This window comes from Cebus imitator, unplaced genomic scaffold (genome assembly GCF_001604975.1).
Source record: "Cebus imitator isolate Cc_AM_T3 unplaced genomic scaffold, Cebus_imitator-1.0 Scaffold18, whole genome shotgun sequence".
NCBI lineage: Eukaryota > Metazoa > Chordata > Mammalia > Primates > Cebidae > Cebus > Cebus imitator.
The window spans coordinates 14277512-14291390 of NW_016107333.1; the positions used below are offsets into that span (position 1 = coordinate 14277512).

At 38.1% G+C, this 13879-nt stretch overlaps 1 protein-coding gene across 1 annotated transcript in view; it reads left to right on the plus strand.

Annotated features, from left to right (window-relative positions):
- CFAP54 (cilia and flagella associated protein 54) overlaps positions 1–13879 on the plus strand; it is a 361147-nt gene that overhangs the window by 100315 nt on the left and 246953 nt on the right. Inside the window, exons 27-28 of the mRNA XM_017511466.2 lie at positions 10033–10164; positions 12144–12258. Coding sequence (XP_017366955.1) covers positions 10033–10164; positions 12144–12258 — 247 coding nt within the window. The remainder of the gene's footprint in view (positions 1–10032; positions 10165–12143; positions 12259–13879) is intronic.

Here is a 13879-nt window from a genome sequence, read left to right on the forward strand (position 1 = left end):
AGTGAGTGGACTTAGAGGTTCATGACCAGGTTTTAGCCTAGAGTTGAGTGGGCACATTTAAGCAGGGCAGACCATTCCTATGGAGCAACAGATTCCCAACCTGTTGATTTGACAGTTATTGTAAGAGGTCTATATAGGCCGAGTTGTGCTTAGCATTGTTTCTAAACTGAATCACCATATTCTCGAGTGTTTTGCTTTGTTTTTTTGTTTTTTTTTTTTTTTTCAAAAATATGGGAAAACAATTGAAATAGTTAACTAAATTTGTTTAGGCTTTAGTTAATGAGAAGAAATACTAGAAAGTATTTATTATAGCTCAAAGGCTTACAGGAAGGTTGTTTTAAGGTAAAGAGATGAGGAATTCTGAATAGATGACAGCTCAATCACACATCCCTGAATTTTCTCGTTTTCAATTTTTATTTTGGCAGATTATATACAGAAGCCTGAGCAGGCCAGTTGGTAAAGGCTGGAGGGGGTATCTTAGGCCAGAATATCTGAGGGAGAGGCTTTTTATGGGACTTTATTCACCTTGGAAACGAGAAGGAACTGAGAGACAAGAGGCAGAGAGGTCAGCTTGTTTATTCTCATTGCTTGGCTCAAAGACCAGCATTGTGTGGTTCCTCAAAGGCTGTAGTTGACAGAATCCAGTGATTCCCTCAAAGAAGGGCCATATCTGCCTGCCTGTTTTATGTGGTTCTCATGGGACCTTTGCAATTTAACCAGAGACCTGGAAGAATGCTGTGTAGGTGAGCTGATTTGCTCCATTGCTTTAGTTAGGATGTAAGCTTGCTTCTTTGGAGGTCTGGCAGCAGAGAGGCTTCTTCCCTCCACCTTAGCAAAGAAGCCATTATTTGCTGGCTGTTCATGGCCTGACCTCAAGAGCAGGAAATAATATTTGTTCCGTTGCTCACTGGCTTGCCAGTGCTGCAGAGACTGCTATGACCTGGTCTGTGTAGATGCTGAGGGAATGTAAGCCATTAGGAAGGAAAAAGCAATTTTTCACTGAAGGAGACTCAGTACTTCAAGGGAAGAAGAGCAAGCCAGACACCAAAATCATTGTTTCCACTCTCACCATGTTGGAAAAAGACTAGAGAAGACTTGGTTAAAAAAAGGCAGAGAAAACTTTGAAGGAGATACAATCATGTGATCTAGAAGAAAAGAAACAAAATAACCCTTCTGTAACTGAACAAACGAATTTGATATTTGATTGAAAAAAATCAAATAGATGAAGAGTATAATTAAAGTATTTCTGGAGTCAATTCTGAAAGCTCATGAAATACCCCCTCCAACATAGTGCAGAATTACCTAGAGGTGGTAAATAAATTCAGAAGGCAGATCCAGAAGTCGTAACATGAAAACAAAAGAAGTCTGGAGGTAGAAGAGCAAAAAAAATGGAGAAGGAATAGGCCTCCTGAGTTCCAGGCAGGATTAATGTAAGAATACAAGTGGAAATACAGGTTGGTGAAATCCCTGAAGTCAAAGGATAAGGACGAATCTTAAAGTTTTGAGACCCAGAGAACATTTATTTGCAATGGAAAAAGAATCAATTAGCTTCAGACTTTTTTTTTTTTTTAATCAGCAATGCTAGAAGTTAAAACACTAGAACAACATTTGTAGAATCCTGAGGGAAAAAGACCGATGTCCAAAAATTAATAACCAGGAAAGATACATTCATTTGTCAGGGCAAAATAAACATTTTCAGAAGTGTGGGCATTTAAAAGGTATTCTGCCCATGTATTTATCTGAGGAAAACACTTGAGGAAATACTCTATCAAATGACAATTGATTCAGAACAGAAATCCCAAGACAGGGAAAGACAAAAAGAAGAAGAATAATGGGAGCAATGAATCTTGCAATATATGTATTATTAAAATTAAATAGATAATAATGGCAAGACTAGGACTTTGTAATATAAATGCTAAGTAGGGATTCTTTAAAGAGAAGAGTCATCCTTGAAAGAAAAATTTATTAATAACCTAGAACTAAAACTTCTATCCTGCTTGACGTCAGGGGAGGTATAAGCAGGTAAAGATTTTTGGTGCATGGTTGCACGTTTTATGTATGCATACACACACACACACACACACACACACACACACACATATAGGCACACATATACATATAAAAATACACATATTATAAAATTATTTTTTGATAGCGTATATATGTATTGTATATGTATATATTTAAAGATGATTCAGAGAAATTGTAACCATGAGCAGAACTTTACAGCATAGTAGAATTTCCTTTTTTTTTTTGAGACAGAGGCTCACTCTATTGCCCAGGCTGGAGTTCAGTGGTTTGATCTCGGCTCACTGCAACCTCTGCCTCTCCAGTTCAAGCAATTCTCATGTCTCAGCCTCCTGAGTAGCTGGGATTACAGGCATGCATCACTACATCTGGCAAATTTTTGTATTTTTAGTAGAGATGGGGCTTCACCATGTTGCCCAGGCTGATCTCGAACTTCTGACCTCAGGTGATCCACGTGCCACAGCCTCCCAAAGTGCTGGGATTACAGGTGTGAGCCACCACGCCCAGCTGCATAGTAGGACTTCTAAATTGACAGGGAGAAAAAATGAACAGGGAGGAATGAGAAAGAGGAAACAGGGACAGGAAAAACTGACAGGGAGGAAAAATGGTGAATTTCAGCAAAAGTAAGAAGGAAAAAGAGAACGTATATAAGACAGAAGGCATATAATTAAGTATATCGATCACTTCACTGAATGTGAATGAATTCAGAAGACAGAAATTACCAGATGGGGTAAAAAGTCAGGTTCAAATGTATTCTATTTCAAGAAACTCTTCTAAAACATGGTGACAAACAATGCTTGAATAAATAAATGGATAGACAATGGTACTGGGAAAATGCAAAGAAATTAAAGGAGAAGTGGCAATTTTCATATCAGAAAAAGCAAAGTTCATAGCCCAAAATATTAATCAGAACTAAGAGAGTAATTATGTGGTATCCTTCAGATCTGTTCTGTCTGATCACCCTTCTCTGTTCCGGAATGGCATTTGGTCACTTTCTGGTCCTAGGACAGTCTCATTGTCAAGTATTAAAAATTAAGTCTGAATTAGAACAAAACATTAATTTTTTGCAATGCAAGTTAAAGAAGAAAAGTAAGATTATAAGAAAAATGCCACAAAGACATTTGATAACACTTAGTGGCCTTTCCTAATAAAATTTCTAATAAATTAGGAAAGGAAAGAAGCTATTGAATGACAAAGACATTTACCAACATTTTACAGCAAATATACTGAATGGCAAATTTCTGGAGCCATTTCTTTAAAAATCAGCCACAGGAAATAGATGCTGACTCCTAACAGTGAGATTCGGTATTTTTTGATGTTCTTTCTCATGTAATAGATAAGGATAGAAAATAATTTTATAATATTAGAAAAGTATAATTTATCTATAATTGTACTGGTCTCACAACCCCATGAAATGCTGGTAAAAAATTACTAGGATTATAAAGAGAATATATAAAGTAATCATATGTAATACACTTACAAACTGATAGGTTTTTAAAAATACTAGCAATAGGTTAGAAATGGAGAGGGTAAGATATACCACTTACCATGCACAAAATTCAAAACTTAACAGAATGTTGAAGAATCTAGATAAAAGAACGGTGGGATCTTACTGAGGGACACAAAATAAGGTCTGAGGATAGGACAGGCCACACCAAGTTCTTGGACAGGTAGACTTATTGTCACAGAAGTGCAAATCCTTCCTAAAATAATATTTAAATTGAATACAGTTCTAATTAGAATTCTAATTGGGTTTCTCTGAAGCTGATTAATTTAAAAGTCCTCAATAGATATTAAAGTTTGCCATAAGGCCACTTTAATAATAAATGGTGTCACAAAGTAATGGGCAAACAGTTCAGTGCAATAGAATAGAGAGTCCAGGAATGGCCCCCAAGTCTACAGAAGAAGTGAATGTATGACAAAGGTAGCAATCTGATTCATTGAGAAAATGATAGAGTATTATAATAGTTTATTTAATGAAAGGTGCTAGTATAACTTGACTGTTCATCTGAAAGTAAACAAAGCTAGAACCTTGTATCATGCCATAAACAAAATAAAGTCTAGATAGACTTAAGGATATTTATATGGCCTTGGAGTCAGGGGACACTTTCCTTGATAAACCACAAAATTCAAAAGATAAACAGAATAAAATAGATATTAGATTACATGATTATTAAAACATTTTTATGGCAAGACACTATCAGCAAAGCTGAAAGGTAAAGATTAGGTTGGGAAAATACATGAAGGCATAGGATTATTAATGTTGATCACTCCAGGCAGTAATCTTTAGAAAATGTGAAATAATTTTAGAGTTTGGGAAAATAATCAAATTTATCTTTTATTATGGAGGATATAATGCAATATTTCAGTTGACTTAAAAAGTTGAGCAACAGACAGGTCCAGGTGATAAATGGCCATCTTGTGAGGTCAGGGAGGCGCCATTGCAGGCTTTCACACCCAGGAATGACATAAGGAGATTTGTATTTTAGAAAAAGGAAATTGTCCTTGTTGTGCACAGCTAATAATTAGAGGAAATAGGACCTGAGGCAGAGATGAGTTAGAAGGTTAGAGAAGGTAAACTAAACCGGTATGGAGAAAATGGAGGTAGAATGGAAAGGATTCAAATTATTTATGAGATAGAATTGATAGAATTGAGAATCTGAAACTCTGATAGATACAAAGAATAAAGAAGGGAGAGGGAAGAGGCAGTGGTAATATTCAGCTACCTGGCCTGGGCAGTTGGGTGAATATAACACTACTCATTGAACCCTGCATGAGGAGTAATTTTGGGTGGTGAAGGGGGAGCAGGTAATGAGTTTTGAACAGATTGAATTTTGAAGTTGATAGGATATCCAAAGAAGTGGCCATTATACAATAGGAACTATCAGTCTGGAGCTCGGGGGATTCGAAATGTGTGTTAAGACAAAGAAGTCTTTAGTATCTGGACTGCAATTAAAGCAATAGAAATAGAAGCCATCACCGGGGGACGGTGCATGGAGTGAGAAGGGAAAATAATTATCTAACAATTTCAAGGGTGCACTTAGTCCAAGAGGCCAATCCTTCTTCAAAATACTAGGCAAGAGGAAGAACTGAAGAGTTTGATTAGTCTAAATCTTTTCTGTCATTCCTAACCCTTCCCAACCTTAAGAACGTTCCTGCTGCTGTTCTGTCATTGTCACATGGTGATACCATTGAAAGCGGGGGTTCTATGCAATCCAAAGCACCCTTTTCTTTTTCCAGTGCTATAGTAACACACATTAATTTATGTTTTGCTGGGCCCAAAGTCTATCTTCCAAGGTTACTTTTCTTTAGAATATATTTATCTGCTTGATCTACCCTGACCCCCAAAAAGCTCTTCCATCAATGAGTATTTCCAGTGGAGGAGTATCTTTTGCAAATAAAGGACGGCCAGATTGCCCTCTCTTACCAGGGCGCTGAACACAACTATGTACGTTTAAGTAACTAACAGGGGCTACTGCAGTGTTTCTTCCAGAAGAAAGAAACTCTGTTTCAAGGCAGCTTGTTGCTTGCATCATGTCAATAGCAACTTCTGCTAAAACAAAAAACAAAAAACAAAAAAACCAATTCTGCTTATCCAGGTACTCCAAAACATTGTAATATTGATGAGGAGGGACCAGGAAAAGGAAAGGATGAAGACTTAAGAGAGGAGGGGTGAGGACTAGAGCAAGATCCCTGAAGGCATGAGGCAGTGGGATCCCAGCACATGTGGGAGGGGTTGGTCTTGACAAGAGATTTGCTTCTCCCCTCTCAGGAGGGAAGTGTGGTTGTAGTTCCAGATGTGTGATGATGGGTTTGTGGATAAGAGATAAGCTCCATTTCCCTTATTTTTGTCTGTGGACAGGAAGCAAGGTCATTTGCTGACAGTAAGGAGGTAATGGGTAAGGGTGGGTTTCAAAGATTTTTGAGAATGGGTGGGTTTGGGTGAGCCACTGAAGAAGATGGGAGAGAATGCTGACCTAGAATAAATTGGGCTTAGAACCAGCATTTGGGGCCCAGTGGAGGCTGACATCCTTGAATTCACATGCTGCTGTCTCGGCTTTGGATGAATTTTCTCTCAGTATACACCAGCTTCTAGCTGGCTCTGTGCATTTCCTGACTTGCTAGCCAGGACCCCCACCCCTTCTTCTCCCACTTGGGGAATCATTGAAATCCAAGTGATGTTACTATAGAAATGACCCTAAATATGTGTTTTTTGTTTGTTTCTGAGACAGAGATCAGCATGATCTCAGCTCACTGGAACCTCCACTTCTCTGGCTCAAACAGTCCTCGCATACCAGCCTCCTGAGTAGCTGGGACTACAGCCACATGCCATCACACCTAGCTAAGTTTTGTATTTTTTGTAGAGATGGGGTTTTTCCATGTTGCTCAGGTTGGTCTTGAACTCCTGAGCTCATGTGATCTGCCTGCCTCTGCCTCTCAAAGTGCTGGGATTACAGGCGTGAGCCGCTATGCCCAGCCTGAATGTGTTCTGAACATTCAAAAACAAATAATATATTAATGTCGGAATGTTGATATTTGACTTGATTTTGTCCCTAATATGTTGAGAATTGCCATTCTAGAAGCTTCCTCCAGTCTGGCCTGCAGTGCCAGAATCCTGGACTAACCCTGAATCCCACATTTCAGGTGTTCATTTGATATAAACAATGTTGGATTTTCTCTTAGGACATGTAAAACCTGATTAGTCAAATGGCTCTGTTTCTTTTCTCTGTTCTGTTTTTAAAATCGGTAATCTTTTCAGATGGTTGAGTCTTTCTTTTTTAGGCAGCAATTTTTTTCTAACATGCCACTTGTGAGATTCGTCATCTTCAATGTGTCATTTAAAAATTGTTATACTAAACATCTGACATACTCTTTTTGTTTCATCTCTTGGTATGTTAAATAGAATTGGTCCTGTTTTTCCTTTGGTTGGAAAAATTCTTTATCATTTATTATTTTCTATGAGCATATTAAAACAAGGGGAAAAGATTGCTCAGTTATCTATAAACTTAGTACTTAAATATGTCAGAAAGCAAAATTAAGTAGAGTGGAGAAGAGACTCATTTCTATTTTCTTATAGCAAAACTTAGCTCAATTCTGTTTCCTTATAGTAAAACCTTCTCCCTCTCATATACATTTAATAATGAGATTTGACTGTTTTGCTGGGCATTCAAGGCCTTGCATGATCTAACCCTACCTACCTATTTAAAATTTATTTTGGCCAAACATGGTGACATATGCCTGTAATCCCAGCACTTTGAGAGACCCTGCCTCTACAAAATATAAAATAAGTAAATCAATAAAAAATTTTTAAAACACTCACAGAATTTATTTTGGCACTTTCTTATTTATTTATTTATTTATTTATTTATTTATTTTGAGACGGAGTTTCACTCATGTTACCCAGGTTGGAGTGCAATGGCGCGATCTCGGCTCACCGCAACCTCCGCCTCCTGGGTTCAGGCAATTCTCCTGCCTCAGCCTCCTGAGTAGCTGGGATTACAGGCACGCACCACCATGCCCAGCTAATTTTTTGTATTTTTAGTAGAGACGGGGTTTCACCATGTTGACCAGGATGGTCTCAATCTCTTGACCTCGTGATCCACCCGCCTCGGCCTCCCGTAGTGCTGAGATTACAGGCTTGAGCCACCGCGCCCGGCCTGTCACTTTCTTTTTTAAAAAAATTTAGTTTATTTACGTTCTGGGGTACATGTGCAAAATGTGCAGGTTTGTTACACAGGTATACATGTGCCATGGTGGTTTACTACACCCATCAACCCATCAACCCATCATCTACATTTTGTATTTCTCCTAATGCTATCCCTCCCCAATGCCTCCACCCTCTGCTATCCCTTCCCTAGACCCCCACCCCCTGACGGGCCCTGGTGTGTGATGTTCCCCTCCCTGTGTCTATGTGTTCTCATTATTCAATATCCACTTATGAGTGAGAACATGTGGTGTTTGATTTTCTGTCCTTGTGTCAGTTTGCTGAGAATGAGTTTCCGGTTTCATTCATGTCCCTGCAAAGGACATGACCTCATCCTTTTTTATGGCTACATAGTATTCCATGATGTATATGTGCCACATTTTCTTTATCCAGTCTATCATTGATGGGCAAGTCTTTGCTGTTGTGAACAGTGTATTTTGGCACTTTCTTTTCTGCACTCTGTTCCACAGTCACTATTAGTTTAGTGCCTTTGCCCTGGTCCCATAGAAACATGTTCCAGTTCTTAGCATTAGGTAGGGTTTCTCAGGTCTAAGCAGCCACTCATTATTTTTCAGCCACTTTATATATCCCTTTCCTGCATGAGAAGTAAAAGTTGTTATTTATCGATATGCTTTGGCTATCTCTCCACCCAAATCTCATCTTGAATTGTAGCTCCCATAATTCCCACATGTCATGGGAGGGACTGGTGGGAGGTAATTGAATCATGGGGGCAGGCCTTTCCTATGCTGTTCTCTTGATAGTGAATAAGTCTCACAAGATTCGATGGTTTTATAAAAGGGAGTTCCCCTAAACAAGCTCTCTCTTGCCTGCCACCATGTAAGACTTGACTTTGCTCCTCATTCACCTTCAGCCATGATTTTTAGGCCTCCTGAGCCATGTGAAATTGTGAATTAATTAAACCTCTTTCCTTTATAAATTACCCAGTCTTGGGTATGTCTTTATTATAAGTGTAAGAACAAACTAATACACTTGTCTTAAATACTAACGTACTCAACAGAATATATCTATATATAACAAATTCACACAAACTTATTTATACTCCTAGTTGCCATGAGGGGTTCACAATGAATGTGTCCTCGTCCTTTGACCTGCCCTGGCCAGCAATCTGATTTGCAGAATCTATGGAAATCAGATTGCTGGCCAGGGCAGCTTTCCTGAAGTTGATGCTAGAGCCCAGATTTTAATGGCAAGGTGAAGCTGTATAAACAAGGTACAGAAAGCTGTTCTGGGGAATGGATCAGCTGTGGAAGACATGAAGTCCTGTAACACAATGGTGACCATCAGATTTTATAATCGGCTCAATATTTTGTAAGATTAAAGTACAAGGAGATGATTAGTGGAAGATTACTCTAGAATGGTAGGTAAGGGCCAGAATAGTGAAGGCCACAGAACTGGTAATAGGGGATGTGAGAGAGGCTAAATAGGCCCCTTCCCCTTATGCCTACAATGCACACTTCCCCTAGGGTTGATGGGGAATCTGCCAAAAACAGCTTCTATCTAGCTCAGTCTTCTAGCAGAACGTCTGGTTAATCACTTATGATAGCTGGGTGTGGTGGCTCACGCCTGTAATCCCAGCACTTTGGGAGGCCGAGGGGGGTGGATCACAAAGTCAGGAGATCAAGACCATCCTGGCCAACATGGTGAAACCCTGTCTCTACTGAAAATACAAATTAGCTGGGCATTGTGGCGCCTGCCTATAATCCCAGCTACTCAGGAGGCTGAGTCAGAAGAATTATTTGAACTTAGGAGGCAGAGGTTGCAGTGGGCTGAGATCTGTGACACTACAAGCCAGCCTGGTGACAGAGCAAGACGTCTCAAAAAAAAAAAAAAATCACTTAGTGATATAAATACTCTTTAAGACACCATGAGGTCAGTAATTGTGTTATTTCCCAAAGAAAGCAACTCAAGAGGGTGGTGGTAATGTGGCCTTTACAAATGACTTTTTAGATAATGGACTTTTTTTTGAAAAGAATTGTTTTCTTAATGGTTAACTCACTGTATCAGAAGGTATATGGCTATATGGCCCAGAGATATGGGAAGTTTATTACTGATGAGATCCTGTTATTAGTCCTTTACTTAAAATAGTTGAATTATGCATCTTTAATTGCACTAAATGTCTTAATATGATCTGGAGGTAAATTTACAGTTTTCTTAACAATAAAATGGGGATTCTTAGACTGAAAACTGTGGGGCTTTTGAATTTATGAAAAAATGATGTATTACACTTGAAAATAGACAAGAATGCCCAACATAGATAATTAATAAATATTTTAAATTAGATTCTGCGTTCATGGAGGGAATATGACCTGGCAGTAATGATTATAAATTACGGGAAAAAAATGTTGGACATCACACCAGAAAGCAAGTCTCTGTTGGATGGTAGTAATGAACAAGAAGAAATGCCAGAGGAGGTAATTGTGTTTGTTTCTCATTTTTAAACCTATGTTTAGTTTGTGTCTTTAGGGGTAATATAGTATTATGAAACATATTAGAAAACTGATAAGTTTTACACTTGTTATGTTTACATATAAGTAAAGTAATCTATTAAAGAGCTTTTGGGTTTTGTCTTGTTTTTTTGAGTTATAGTGAAGAAAATTAAGAAGGAATCTCTGCTAGTATACTGAATAGTCCCCATCACCACTCCCAACCATCAGTTAGGCGATCATAGAGAGCTTCCTACACCCAGTTGGACATGGGACTTAAAAGCTCTCTAAAGTCTCTTCCAGATCTAAGATTTTACTGTTCTGGGTGGGTCATTGAATGCAGCAAATACATGTCAGAATTTTTTTTACTTTGTGTTCAAAGTCGATTTCTGAAACTCACTGTGACACCTACATTCTCTTATGAGACTGCTAATTTTTGAGATGAACTTTTAATATCTGCCTTCCCTTATGCTTATTGCCTTTCCTTGAAACTATGTAGTTACATATTTTTATAGATCAAGTTTTGAAATGTTACTTAGTTCATTTGGTTTCTTTCTTTCTTTCTTTTTTTTTTCTTTGTGAGACAGAGTCTCACTCTGTTGTCCAGGCCAGAGTACAGTGGTGTGATCTTGGCTTACCACAGCCTCTGCCTTCTGGGTTCAAGTGATTCTTCTGCCTCAGCCTCCTAAATAGCTGAGATTATAGGCATGTGCCACAACACTTGGCTAATTTTTGTATTTTTAGTAGAGATGGGGTTTCACCATGATGGCTAGGCTGGTCTTGAACTCCTGACCTTAGATAATCTTCCTGCCTTGGCCTCCCAAAGTGCTGGGATTACAGGCGTGAGCCACCGCCTAGGAATTACTTGAAGTAGCAAACTAGGAATTACTTGAAGTCCCTTTCATGGCTTGGATGGGGGTAGAGACTCTCATCCTTGACTCTGTTTCAGTTAGAGTAGCTCCATTTTTATCTGTGATATGTTGAATTTCCAAGTAAGCATTTGTTTGCCAAAAATATCTTTAAAATCACCACTGTTTTACTGGATGATTTTTTAAGCCATAATACCTTTTTTTTTTTTTTTTTTTTTTTTTTTTGTGGAGGGTTTTTTTTTTTTTGGGAATTTTGATTAAGCTGAAAGCAATTTGAAGGTTTTTTTTTTTGGTACCATGCAGTATCTACTCTCTGAGTCCATCAGCCCCTTTATGTCACCCAGGCCTTGACTTTGGGCCTTTCACATCATGGTAGGACAGGCCTCATACCTCTCTCCTTGAAGCTTATAGTTCAGTGGAGGGTTGTGATTTTTCCATCTAAGATTGTAGAGATAGTTAGTTTACAGTAGTCAGAAATTACTAGAGCTACTCAAGGTTCCTTTAAGCCTAAAGGGGCTTGGAAAGTTTTTTGGAGAACAAGAGACATTAACAGGTCAGTTCTCAGGCTCAGACAGAGAAAACATGGTCTTGAGCCTGAGTGCAGACAGGCGGATTCTTAATCCACTAATTACTGACCCCCTTACGTTTCAATGAAAGGCAAAGTGGCAAAGGTAATTAGCTTAGCTGTAAAGAAGCTCCTTCTGGGAAAAGGAAAGGAAAAAAAGGAATAAAGGGCTACATTTCTGAGGATACATTTCCTCTTTGAATTGTCTTTTCAAGATTTTTAGAGACATAGTCTCAGCTGCTTTGAATGCAGGTTTTGGAGGGGGCCGTCTAGGTGGGTGGAAATTACTGGGAGAAAGGGAGAGGGAAACGAAGGAGCGTTTTGGTCAATCTCCATGAAACACAGTGCTATGTCTGCATTTAATTAGAACACAATGACTGTGATTATTCATTGTTACTAATTAATATTATGTAGATCATAGTTTTTATCTACCAAATATGAAAGTATGAAAACATAATTTAAAGGATGTTGTTTGAAAATGACAGTTGTTCCAACATGTTAAAGTACATTTTGACATTTACCGATGTTTCTAGGATTCTTCTAAGAAGTCTTTAAAGACTAAGAAGCCACAGCAGATACTGTTGCCTGAAAAGATAAATGAACAGCTGGCTTTGTTGGAGACACACCTACTCAAACTGACAAAGCAATGTAATCATTTTTTTTTTCTGTATACTTCCGTTTAGCATTAAGTTTTTTAAAACAAGAAAATATTTTGTTCAAAGGATTACAATGAGATTAGCATTTGGTAAACCCTTTAAGATTTACACAGTGCTTTTACATTATATCATTAATCCTAACAATACCCTGTTAAGGGATTGTTAGCCACTTTTTACAGATGAGGCTCATAGAGATTAAGCGATTTACTTAGGATTACGTAGCTGGCTTGGACTTGAGCCTGCACCTTCTGATTCTAAAACAAGTTTTCTCAACCTCGACACTGTTAGCATTTTGGGCCAGGTAGTTCTTTGTTGTGGGGGACTGTGCTTGGCACTGTATGATTTTGAGTAGCATCCCTGGTCTCTACTCACAGAAGCACAGCACACCATCCACCTAGTTGTGACAACCATCTGGGTACCCTTGAAGGGAGAGTGGGAGGGGGTTATGGGAGGCGCAGAATTGAGAATCACTGCTTTAAAGGCAAAAATGCAACTGGGAAATAAAGGGATAGTGTGAAGGTTGTTAATGTGTAAACGGTTTGAACCAACACCTTCCAGAGTAGAAAGCAGAGTGAAAGATGAGTTTAATTTTAGGTCGTTGTACTGTAGTAATTTCAAAATGAACCAATGTGTTAATGCAATGATTGGTGTTTTGGAGTTTGCAGCCTGGAAAGCTACTTGGGAAATTGAGTTAGTTTCTGGTGATGATTAGTATTGTCACATTTTTAAAAAGCATGTACTTTAAATCTTCTAGAACAAGAAAGTACTCAAAATTGAGCCTTAAACCAAGTATGATAGTTGTTGCAACATGTTAAAGTACATTTTGACATTAAGCGATGTTTCCAGGGTTCTTCTAAGAAGTCTTTAAAGACTTTTGCTCCATGGCCTTTGGGGATCTGGCTGTGCTTGTAGAATTCCATGTCCCTACTTTACCTTTCCTACTGTGCACCTCAGTTCTGTCTTGTGGGCTTCACTGACTTGGATCTCTCTCTCTTTTAATATGTTCCACGCCTGTTTCAAGCATGGATTTATGACTTGAACTAAGTGTTTGATTATTCCTATAACTAGTTAACCTAGCTTTGGGAAAGCTGTAATCATCTTATTATATATAGAAAGTATAATTCCTTAAAATATACAGTGTTCTGGAAGTCTGAATTATTTATTTTCATAATATTGGTAAAAATATTTTACCAAGAAGCGCCATGCGCTATAAGTAGCTAAATGGCAAATTCTCCCTGGTGGTCTAATGGTTAGAAAAAGAATAGTAAAGTCAAAAACAGCAATAATAAAATGATAGTTTTGTACATCGTTTTCTGTGTGCCAGTCACTATTTTACAAAAAATATTATTTTTATAAAACATACACATTAAAACTTATGCAACCTGTATGTAAGAACCATATGAGAAAGGTACTATTATTATCTCCATTTTAAAGATGAATAAACTGAGACACAGAGAAACTAAATAACTTTCCAAGGTTTCGTAACTAAAAAATGTCATGATTAGAATTTGAACCCAGCCAGTCTGGCTCCAGTGGCTGTGTTATACTTTACTAGCTTTGAAAGATAATTTTACTAAAATGGAGTTAATATAATTGGTAGATTCCTGAGTCTT